This window comes from Balearica regulorum, chromosome 1 (assembly GCF_011004875.1).
Source record: "Balearica regulorum gibbericeps isolate bBalReg1 chromosome 1, bBalReg1.pri, whole genome shotgun sequence".
NCBI classification, from domain to species: domain Eukaryota; kingdom Metazoa; phylum Chordata; class Aves; order Gruiformes; family Gruidae; genus Balearica; species Balearica regulorum.
The window spans coordinates 203,139,566-203,152,338 of NC_046184.1; the positions used below are offsets into that span (position 1 = coordinate 203,139,566).

The 12,773-nt window shown below is 36.9% G+C and overlaps 1 protein-coding gene across 2 annotated transcripts in view; it reads right to left on the minus strand.

Moving 5' to 3' along the window:
* The window catches only part of DYNC2H1 (dynein cytoplasmic 2 heavy chain 1), a 180,606-nt gene that overhangs the window by 51,409 nt on the left and 116,424 nt on the right, over positions 1-12,773 (minus strand). For both annotated transcript variants that reach the window (XM_075742293.1, XM_075742292.1), the window contains 3 exons: positions 12,523-12,598; positions 10,253-10,464; positions 8,326-8,430 (listed from right to left, as the gene is read on the minus strand). In XM_075742293.1, the coding sequence (XP_075598408.1) occupies positions 8,326-8,430; positions 10,253-10,464; positions 12,523-12,598 (393 nt within the window). The remainder of the gene's footprint in view (positions 1-8,325; positions 8,431-10,252; positions 10,465-12,522; positions 12,599-12,773) is intronic.

A 12,773-nucleotide genomic window follows, 5' to 3' on the forward strand; every position in this document is an offset into this window, starting at 1 on the left:
TCGTTGAATTTCATGGTAATAATAAATAGTTTTTGGCATTACTCATCAATTTCTGCTAAAGCCTAGTAGTCATGTGTTTGTGATGTGGGATGCATATAAAAAATGTCAGTAATTACATGCTCTGCACAGCTGATACAAGGGTTATATAAATACTAAATTATTTTAAGACAATATATTTATGTTCATCCTGACATCTATAGCAATAACATAACAAGATCAAGAATAATTTCAATTGCATGCTTTTCAATAATCATGCCCATATTAGTCTACATGGCATGATTAGAATTCCGGAGGAGCAGTAGATGATACAAAATTAGGTACCAGTGCTCAGAGTCCTGTTGAGCTAGATTTTGAAAGAGAAAATTTAGTTTGTTGACAAACACACAACAAACTACAGCTATCATTATATTACAATTGCACCTTGAAAAATAATCATGCAGCACAGCCTCACTATTCTCTATACAGTAGAACCACTGCAGTCTGATGTATGACCCTAATATCGAGTGGACATATTCACTAACTTTATTTCAGCTGACTTGGGAAATAGCAACAGCGGAGACTTGGTGTATAATCTCAAGCATGATCCAGCAATCTAAGAGTTCCAGGTGTCCTTGTACACCCTGCCCTATACATGCTCTCTCTGTTGCTGTCATTAACAAGGTAAAAACCAGCCCTGGAACTATACTACAATCATACATCTGACTAGTTTTAGGAAGACAGAGAGCAGTTTTAATCTAACTAAACAAGATATGCAAGGAGTGGTGGGAAGAGGTACAGAACCAGCCAGTGACTTGCTGAAAATAAGAGCAGGTCAGCAACTAAGGTTAAAAAAAAAAGAACCCAGGAATAAAATGCTGTTTTACTGAAGTCAATGAGATCATTGCAATCACATTTAATGAGGCAAGATGCACTTCATGTTTCCTGACCCTGGTTCTTACCTTGTTTGCCTTACTAGATTGCCCTACGCTCTTTTCCGTTATTAGTTTACTATTAATTTTAACTAAACAAGTATTCATCACAAAATAAAAAATAGCTATAAAAAAGATAATTGGGTTTTTCTACAAAATCTCTAAGTTTCAAGCACAGAAGAGTAGCAGTAATTATTCTAAATGAGTACTATATTTAGCAGCTACACTAAGGTATGATGAGCTATTCGTTTTGACTTCTAATGGATTTCATTAAAGAAATTGCTGTTTCTCTTTAAGCAATCACATCTACAAAAAGAATGCATTCAGTGTGAGATTTCTGTGCCAGTATAGTTTCTGTGGAGTATACAGTTAGGCAACACGCTTTTTTGCCTGAGTTTGTGTGTCGGTTTTGCGTGGCAAGGTTTTGGTAGCGGGGGGGGCTACAGGGGTGGCTTCTGTCAGAAGCTGCTAGAAGCTTCCCCTGTGTCTGATAGAGCCAATGCCAGCTGGCTCCAAGACGGACCCGCCGCTGGCCAAGGCCAAGCCCATCAGCGCCTCTGTGATAACATATTTAAGAAAGAGAAGAAACAGTTAGAGAGCGCTTTTGCAGCCAGAGAGAGGAGTGAGAAGATGTAAGAACATCTGCAGACACCAAGGTCAGTGCAGAAGGAGGGGCAGGAGGTGCTCCAGGCGCCGGAGCAAGATTCCCCTGCAGCCCGTGGTGAAGACCATGGTGAGGCAGGCTGTCCCCCTGCAGCCCATGGAGGAAGGATGAGGGGGTGTAGAGATTCCACCTGCAGCCCGTGGAGGACCCCACGCCGGAGCAGGTGGAGACACCTGAAGGAGGCTGTGACCCCGTGGGAAGCCCGCGCTGGAGCAAGCTCCTGGCAGGACCTGTGGATCCGTGGAGAGAGGAGCCCACGCCAGAGCAGGTTTGCTGACAGGACTTGTGACCCCGTGGGGGACCCACGCTGGAGCAGTTTGCTCCTGAAGGTCTGCACCCCGTGGAGGAGACTCACGTTGGAGAAGGCCGTGAAGGACTGTCTCCCGTGAGAGGGACCCCACGCTGGAGCGGGGGAACGATGAGTCCTCCCCCTGAGGATGAAGAAGCGGCAGAAACACCGCGTGATGAACTGACCATAACCCCCACTCCCCGTCCCCCTGTGCCACTGGGGGGGCGGAGGTTGAAGCCGGGAGTGAAGTTGAGCCCGGGAAGATGGGAGGGGTGGGGGGAGGTGTTTTTAAGATTTGGCTTTATTTCTCATTCCTCTACTCTGTTTTGCTTAGTAATAAATAAGATGAATTCCCTCTCTAAGTTCGGTCTGTTTTGCTCGTGATGATAATTAGAGAATGATCTCTCCCTGTCCTTATCTTGACCCGTAAGTTTTTTTTTTCATTGTACCTTTTCTCCCCTGTCTAATGAAAGAGGGGAGTGATAGAGCAGCTCTGGTGGGCACCTGGCCCTCAGCCAGGGTCAACCCACCACAGTTTGTAAACCTGACTTTGTTCACATAATACAATTTACTTAAGTCATACTGATGTAATGTGTGAATACTATTTCTGTATGTCGAGTTTCTGCTAGAACAAACTCTTAAGTTTTCAAATGATTCAGCTGCCATTCATGATGAGTATGAAATGTCACAGTATGAATACATGAAAATAAGTATGAATAGAGACACGGGTCATTTCTACACACTTTTAAATGCTCTCTATAACAATGGGCATTCTAGTCCTGTACACATCCAAATTGATATTTACAGCAGTGATCTGCAAGATGAGATTTTTACTGAGTATGAGAAATAAAACATACAAGCTTTATACTATGTCAAAGAACTGCATCAACAAATTTTTCATGGGAATTATATCTTAAAAACTTGCATAAAATTCATGAAAGACATGCTAGCTTATAAAATTTTAAATCAAATTAAGAGTTACATTTCAGTCATACTAATTTTTAATACTATTATTTGTAACTGTATATCTTTATATTTTAAAATGTATGTGAAAAAGCTGTGTTATTAATGATGACATTACTGAGGGAAATTTCTAAAGTGGTAGTTAATAGCCAACATTGCAAATGCAGGCAGGAATTATTATTTATATTTATATGTATGTTGAGGATAGGCATGAGGTAAACTGCAGAGTTAAGATTTTGGACTTTAGGAAAGCAGACACTGGTTTGTTCAGGGAACTGTTAGCAGAATCCCATGAGCAGTGGGCATAAGGTAGAAGGAAAATTGGAGACAATATACTGGACAGCACATTACTTTCAGCTGATTAAAAAGGGGAATAAAGGAGTATTTCCGAGTGAGCTTCAGAACAAATCACCTCATTGTGCAGAAAGACCATGACTTTCAGCAGAATGACTGACTGAGTTAGCAGTGAATGTGTCAATGGATTTAAAGCCCAAAAATGAAACATGTAAGAAGCAAAATCAAGGACAGAGAAAGAAAGATGATAAAGTACTGCCTGGGCACTTCAGCATGATATTAGGAAATCCAAAGCCCAGCAGGAGATAATACTAGCAGGGAACATTAAGGGTGAGACGGGTTTCGGTACATATGGAAAAGTTCAAAGAAAACATGGGGCATTTGACAAATGCAAGAGAACATAAGCAAGGGATGGTACATAAAAGCCTGAAGTATTCTATGGCCTCTGTCCATGGTTTAGGAAGGAAAGGAGCAGCTAATAATGGGAGAGAAACAGTCTGCTTAGAGAACATGAGCATACTCATGCATGAACATGGAGTTAAATCTAGTTGGCAGCTGGTTACAAGTGGTGTTCCCCAGGGCTCAGTATTGGGCTAGTTCTCTTTTATATCTTTATCAGTGATCTGGACGAGGGGATCAAGTGCACCCTCAGTAAGTTTGCAGACGACACCAAGTTGGGTGGGAGTGTTGATCTGTTCGAGGGTAGAAAGGCTCTACAGAGAGGTCTGGACAGGCTGGATTGATAGGTCAAGGCCAATTGCATGAGGTTCAACAAGGCCAAGTGCCAGGTCCTGCACTTGGGTCACAACAACCCCATGCAATGCTACAGGCTTGGGGAAGAGTGGCTGGAAAGCTGCTCAGTGGAAAAGGATCTGGGAGTGTTGGTCGACAGCCAGCTGAATATGAGCCAGAGTGTGCCCAGGTGGCTGAGAAGTCCAGCAGCATCCTGGCTTGTATCAGACATCATGTGGCCACCAGGACTAGGGAAGTGATCATCTCTCTGTACTCAGCACTGGTGAGGCCATGTCTCTAGTGCTGGGTTCAGTTTCGGGCCCCTCACTATAAGAAGGACATTGAGGTGCTGGAGCATGTCCAAAGAAGAGTAACAAAGCTGGTGAAGGGTCTAGAGTACAAATCTTATGAGGGAACTGGGGTTGTTTAGTCTGGAGAACAGGAGGCTGAGGGGAGACCATATTGCTCTCTACAACTACCTGAAAGGAGGTTGTAGCAAGGAGGTGGGTGTCAGTCTCTTTTCCCATGTGACAAGTGATAGAACGAGGGGAAACAGCCTCAAGTTGTGCTGAGGGAGGTTTAGATTGGATATTAGGAAAAATTTATTCACCAAAATGGTTGTCAGTCATTGGACTGGGCTGCCCAGGGAAGTGGTTGAGTCACCATTCCTGGAGGTATATAGGAACATGTAGAAGTGGTACTTAGAGACATGGTTTAGTGGTGAACTCAGCACTGTTAGGTTTACAGGTGGACTTGATGATCTTAAAGGTCTTTTCCAACCTAAATGATTCTATGATTCTACTCAAATCAAGGAAATCCAGACGACATTCACCCCTGGCTGCTGGCCAATGCTGCTCTGTACTGCATATGAAAAATCATAGAATCATACAATCATTTTGGTCGGAAAATACCTTTAAGATCATCAAGTCCAACCATTAACCTAGCACTGCCAAGTGCTGGTATCATGCCGGCACCAGAGCTGCTTGCCTCGGCGACTGAGGGCTAGTTTTGGTTTCACTGTGTTTAAATCTCCCACCATTATTCCTGAACCTGCCCAGGTCTCAACAGCCACTGTTGCGCAAGATGTGGGCTCCTGGCAGCTCTCTCGGCTCCCCCTGAGGATCCTCCAGTTTGGGAACCCCCTGTGCACCGTACTAGAGCACTCTGCTGTAGATTGTGCCAGCACTGGAGCTGCTCACCTCAGTGTCTGAGGGCTAGTTTCAGTTTCACCACATTTAAATCTCCCATAAGACGTAATTTCTAACAATTCAATTAGTAATTACCAATATTAAAATACTACATCTAGCGATATTCACCTCTTAAATTACAATTGAAGTTCTCTGCTGGAAAAAAAAGAAAAGCTGTGAATATAATCAATATTTGCAAGGCTACTGAAAAAAAAGTCCATTTCTTTTTAGTGCTGATTTATCTTTACCCAAGCATTTGCAATGCAGTAGGTTACAGAAGAGATCTCTTCATGACTGCAAAATGCTGCACTGTGCTGCAGCAAATTTCTGCCACAGCAAAGCGTGTTGCTGCAGCAGTGCAAACTACCATTCCTATACATGAAAAATAAATAATATTCACAGAAAGTCTATTATCTAAGTATTCCATCTTGTGTAGTGAAATTATGTCATCAAATGATATCAGATCTCTTGTAATAGAATTACTTTACTTTAACTCCATGGTTAATAAATAGATCATAGTGTTACATGTTTTAATACTTATTTTTAAAGATTTTGAACTGATAAAAGATTGATAATTACAATTTACTTAAAATCAATGTATATCTGAATGATTGTTTTAAATCTCTGAGCCTAAACATATGATGAAAGTTGAAATTGCTGTCAGTTGGTTTAAACAAGTAACTTCAAAGTACATTTAAAAAAACCTACTTCCCCTAATCCTGAGTTCAGCAGTGTAGCCAATACAATTCTGTGCATCTCTGCATAAGGAAAAAGATGTTAGTAAAAATACAGACTGAGAAATTATACTGGCTAGTAGACAAGAAACTATATGGGACAGTAGACTAATTATAAGAGAATATACCACATATCTAGCACAGAATCAGTGAAGTAGTGGACATGGTATTAAATTTCACCTTTCTGATGCTACTGACATGGCAATTGAGCTGGTACAACTTATTTCTCACTACATTATTCATTCAGCTCTGCTTTGCTTTAGCTTGGTAATGGATTTATGAGAAACCCTCCTGTTAGAAGGCAATCATTCAGTTTCAGATTGTGAACCATGGGATCTAAAACCATAGAATCATCTATGGATCTAAAACAGCTGCCAAACTGTCAGAAATTGAATGGAGGTAGGATTCATAGGTAGAAACACAATATAAGAAAAGTCTCCCATTTCCATTATTTAAATTGCCTAAGTACCACCACAAACTATTATTGGAAGGATGAGGAAATCTCTCATATGACAAAGCAGCATCTCACAGAATTGTAACAGTCTCATGTTTTCAAGATTATAATCAATGCCATGACAGACCAGTTCAGTAGAGTGCAAGTCCACATATAAATGCATTCATTACCTACCTCCCTTCACACAGGAACTCTGAATCTATTCTGATTTCATGGAGGTTAACTAAGGACTTATTTTCAAATACTAGCATTTTTAACCACTGCAGCTCTTAACAATTATGTAAGCATAGCTGAAATAAATAAAATAATCAGCAGACTACAGTGTATCTGACAGAAACAAAAGCATTTAAAGTTGATGTTTATGTAAAAGATTTTAAGGTAACACCAAACAGAGCTACACTGACTCTTGGTGCATTTTTTGGCTGTGTAATAGAGGAATTCTGGAGCTCAATGTATTAGCCTATGCACCTTCATCCTACTGATTTGTCTTTATATAGATTTATAGTTTCATATGTTAATAATAAAACAAATAATTTGACATCTATGGATTTAAGTGAATAGATGTATTTTAAACAAATTTACCAGTACTATATTTGATATTCAACAAATGCAATACTCAAAGACAATTATTTATTTTTTTAATAGATCAAAGGTCTTATACCAATAAGAAATTTCTGCATGGAGCTCTTTTTAGGTGAATGTGAACAAACAATTAGATACTTTGCAAAAAAATGTAATTCTAAGTCTTGAAATTATAGGAAATTGCAATTATAGGGAACTTCCAATTGATTTGTCCAAGAAAGGTTGGATCAGGTGACCCCTGAGGTCTCTTCCAACCTGGTATTCTATGATTCCATGATTTATTTTTATGTGGGTTTTTTCCCCCTCTATAACTTGTCCTTATATAAGACAGTATGCAGAAAATTAAAGCGAGCCTTGATATACAGACCAGTTCACTTCATAGCTCCGATATAAGATTCTCAATTCAATCAACTTTCATGTTATCCAATGTGATTAATTTACCAATGAAATAAATTATGCTAATCACTAAAGATTTGTACTGTTTATTTACTGCTTATACAGTAATTGCGTGCTCTCATTCAGACTTAACTAAAAGCAATGGAAAAAGAAAAGAATAAAGAATTTAAGCTTTGCCTCAAAGTCTTAAACTTGCTCTAATTTTGAGCTAAATGGTATTAGAATGGTATTAAACATTTATTCATATCTGGACTAGACTGCAACTTTCTCTCTACAGATTAAGGTGAAAACACTCAGAATAGACTTAACCTTAGTAAACTTGCAGCTAATTCACAAAATGGCTTGTAAGACATAGATATAAAAATAAACCACTGTCTCTTACACTAACAAAATGACCTTTGGAATGGGAAACTGCAGGAAGTGTCAAGCAAAAATGAAATTATTGGATACATTATCTTCTGAAGCTCAGCATCTCCCAGAGGTCCATCATGGGAAGGTATGACAAAGCTTGAATGTAAATGAAGGATAGTGAAACATGTTGATATAGAGTAATCTCACTGAGAAGCACATACCTGAACAACTAGGTTTTCCTGTTTTGTAATCACTTCATAATTATTTTTTATAAATGTAAAAAAAGAGTTAAAAGAAAATCTACATTATAACTGTTATACTTTATACTACTTTATAAAGGTAATGATTTTTGCCTTGCAGACTGCTAAATGTTCAATTGGAAGGCTTTTCCATCATGCTGTCAGAGATCTTATGGCATCTGCTTTGATTTACTCAGGAGTAGGCTAATAAAGTCTGTATAATAAATAGATATAATAAAAACTAAGACAAAATAATTTGATTGGAATAAAATATTTTTTAAAAGCTTGCTATTAATAAATCTATGTAACTCTATTCTATATGCAAGGTACCTGTAGAGTTTCTTTTATGTTATGAAATTGTAATTGCTATTACATTAAACTATTCTACAGATAAAAGTTAACATATACCAAAAACCTCTCCATTTAGTCTGAATTTCTTATGGAAATTCATATTTATGAAAAGGTGGTTGGGTTCTCTAGCTTATACTGGACAGAGAAAAGATTCAGAGGTCAATGAAAATTGTAACTTTACCTGGGAACTGATCATACGTTGCGATGAACGAGCAATATTAGCAGGCAGGCCAAAAAAGTCAGGTTTATCATCTTCTGGAAGGCTTTCAATAATATTACGATAATCCTACATTGGAAGAAAAGAATAAACATAACTGAGGGAACATTTGTTCAGGTCATGAAATTAATAGTATATGCTGAAAAGAATTTCATTAAATGCAGTGCATGACACAAAGATTAAAATAAGTATATAGTACATGACATATCTTGGTAATCTTATTTATAAATTTCTTAATTTTTTTTTACAAAAAACTATCTTCTTTTATATAGTGTTTCCACTCTAAAACAGCAAAAAGCAATTCTGATTACAGTTATGCTATCAATCAACTGGAAAGAAAAAATATGCTAAGACTGCCTCTGAAAAGTAGTTACAATAATTCTGTTGAAAACTTAAAAGTACAATTAATGACAAATTAAAAAAGATCTAGAATTCAAATAATAGAGTATACTACATATTTATAAAATGAAGAGCACTCAATTCTATTTAAATCTATGAAGATAGTATCATTCAAACTGAAATCATTTAGCTAAAAATAGGTTTGCATGATCATTGGAGATGCAGAGTAGCATCAATAGTGGTTCCAGTGTAACAGTCACTAGAGATGCTCTTCTTGTACAAACATAAAGAGGCCTTGCAGGTTAAGGTAGATTAATGGTGTTGGATGTTTCTTTTATTGTGGCTTTACAGGCAAATATTTACTATTTGAAAGTCTGGCTTCATCCTATTGCGTTATATCATGTGCATTTTGTTCTTTGCTTGCAGGACCACGTCCTAGGTGTGCATGATTTACTTGGACATAGAATGTCACTTTAGAGATAACAACAGTAGCAGATCTCTCCACCAAACACTGAGGGAACACTATTTAGTAAGAAATATTATTCCAGTTAGCTGAAGTAATCAAACATAGTTTTATTATTAGTGTTCTATTAATCAAAACTAATTGCAGGAAAAATATTTAAGACATAAAATATAAACTCACATAATCATACAAGAAATTGAGAGATATTAAATGCAGTGCAGGCAAGAAGAAAGGTTCATCTATTTGACCATATTATCTACAACAATAGAGACCTCCCTGGTTTGTTTATTCCTTCTCTCTTTATGACATTAAGTCAGCACATCTACAGAAAATAACCATCATGTTTAAAGTAAAAAAATAAACAAAACCCAAATCTCAACAGTCAGAATCCAGATAGACAATGCCAAACAACACTAATTTATTTTAACTGGCATAATTCCATTTACACCGAGTCATATTAGAGGTCTAGTATGGAGTCCTACATTAAAATGCAAATGAATCTTAGTAGTAGTAACAACAATAGTATGTGAAAGGATAGGGAGAGATCAGTTCTTCAAACTCGGTTAAATTCCCTCATTTACACTAAAGGAATACTAAAGGAGAATCAGAATCCACATTTATCTCCCAATAAAATTCCATACACCCTCCACAGCATGTTAGCAGATTATATCAGAATGTTGATAAATTTTGTAAATAAGGAGATATATTTAGATTTTCCTATTTCATCCAGAAGAATGTTCAGCAAACTGTACAAAAGTGCTATTATGTTAATATACTAAGTTATATAAAAATTTAATGATATCCTCCTTTGTTATAAATTGTCCCAATTTCTTTTACTCAGTTCTTCATAGCTATGCTGCCCTGCACCACGGTCCAATCAGGTATCATAAAAAGGAGACTGATCGAACAGACTAGCTGAATAGTTCTGACAACTTAAGAATCAGTGCTCCACACAAAAGAAGTCTCAAATAAATGGAGGCATCCTTTGGAATGTAACTTTGGTTTTCTTTGTGGAACTATTTCCAAGAATAATTCTTGAAAATAACTTATCTTAGTTTCTATATTAGATGACAGAAGATGTATACCTACCAAAATACTGCAGGAATTCGGTAGAGAGATTAAATGTGGGAAACCAGTCATCTTCTTGCCTCTAGCATTTAAACTGCCAATGACTCGTGAATGGAAAAGCTGCTCCAAGTAGGACCGAAGAACCCTCATATCAAAGTAATTATCTACACGGCCTCCATAAATTGCATTTTCAAACAAGCCATGCACAAATTCCCACTGAAAATCTTTGGAACCTATAAATTAATCAATATTAGTTTTCTATCAATGGATAGCATTGCATTACAAGCATTTCTTCTTGCCATTGCAGTTCTTCAGTGAAATAAAAAAAATACAAACACATCACATAATTAATTTCTAACTGTGTTTCTCCTATATATTTCCAAATAATAAAAGTTGCACAAACTTCAATAAGTTGGTAAATATTTGTCATTGATAAAACAAACACTTACTGTGTTTCAAAATGACTTATTAAAAATAATACCTAAGTCTTTAAGTGCTTTTTTTTGCCAATTAACCAATTAGTTATATGCATTTCAAAAATGATGCTATTAAAATTTTAATTATGTGCTCCTTTGTAATAAATAAAAATAACTTCCCATGTTCAAAATTTTATACACTTATATCACAGTCCCACCTGATCTCATAAAACAAACTGATTGATTGAACCAAAACCAGATCATGCTTGAGACAGGTAACATTACCGGAAATGTTATCTTTCAAACACAAAGAGGTCCAGGATAGGTATTTTGTAAATAATCATAAATCACACAACATAGCACGTAAAACTAAGCATGGTACTACTAGTTTCCTGGTCGTGATGACTGATGTTGCAATTTAGCTTATATAGGTTAGCTATATCCCACAAGTTCAAAATAACTTATTTCCCCTCCCTGCTACAACAGTTGTGCAAAATAACTTCATGGGACAATGATCTACTTATAGCTTTCATGTGCAGGTAAAAGCTTGATCAGAAAGGTACTTCTTAAAATCCCTTGAAAAAAGGAAGCAACAATTACTTTAAAAGGTGAGGTTTTTGGTGGTAACTTGTTTCCAAATACTTTAGTCATTCCTTCCTAAGAAAAGTTATCTTCACAGCAATAGTTAACGATTAGAATACTGATTATCATTGATAGCTCATGATTCAGTCTCTTTACATCATTGTGTTTCAAATCTGTAAAACTAAGGTCCAACTCCAAAAGTACTAATTATCCATAAATCTTATTTAAGTCAATGATCATAAATTATCTCTATCAGTTCCTAACTTTGAAATTATATAAAATTCAAAGACTTTAGAAAAAATTACCTTTTTCATCTTAACTAATATTAAGAAATTACTGCACTACTTAACAGAACAATGAAGTGGACTCTATTTAACTGTGAATTTCAATATGAAGAATTCATTCATATGCAATTCATTTATCCAAAATATGGGGGAGCTCACACAGGGAAGGAATGGAGACAGAAGACTTCATCTTCCAGGCATTGCTGTATTTTCTTTTTATTCCTCTGGGCTCAAGAAGCTGAGCAGAATAGCTCTTGGCACAAAGAAATTATTGCTTTACCCAACCTAACCAAAAATGGCATTATGATTCACCCTGTGTTTCTAGCTTTGCTTACTGGCGATGAGCCCTGCAGTATCTCCATTCTTATCTGAGTGTTGTAGAAAGATAAAGTTCTTCATGTAACATCTCTGCTAATGGCAAAATGAGACAGGTCCTGTTTGAACCCAAGGTCAAATGGCACAAGGTGGCTTGCATCCACACAGCTGAACTCTCTTTTGCCCTAAAATAAGGTAACCTGTTATCTGCTGCATATTGGAAAGAGTCTCCCAGTCCTGCTACCTGACAAACCATGTCTTGTCACTGCATAAACCAAATATGGGGAAAAATACACCTGATCATGGAATGGTTTTGAGCCTGTGCCCAGCTCTTATTAGTTTACTAATACAGACATATCCTGAGAGTATGGATCTACATCCAGAAAAGTCTGATAAGCCTACACACAGCTGATTCACGGTCAGACTAGTTCCCATACTGAAGCAGTTACCTAACTACCTGGTCATATGTCTATATTTGTGAAAATATTCCAATGAAGATTCAAATGCAAAATTCAAATACCTTCAAAGCAGCCTTTAAATGAAATGGCCTCATTGCAAACAAAACAATCATGCGAAGTAACCAATTTATTAAAATCATCGTGAAAGTTATTAATATTCTAAAAATTTTAAATAAGAGACATTCAGAAGGCTTATGATACAGAGGTGAGAAATCTGTCCTTAAGAAGTGACTTACCCTCAAAGAGTCTATCAATAATGTCAAAACCAGCACGGAGATCAGATAAAGAAAATTCATAAAACTTGGTCCAACCCTACCATTAAAAGAAACCCAAAGAATTTAATTAGTCATACAGTGATGATCATGAAGTAAAATACAAATATTATGTCGTTAGTGAATACTGTACAATACTTAATAGTGAATGAAAAAAGAGACAATCTATGTCCTCTCAAGTGCATCTTTGGAAACATTCAGTGGAGGCAGTATAA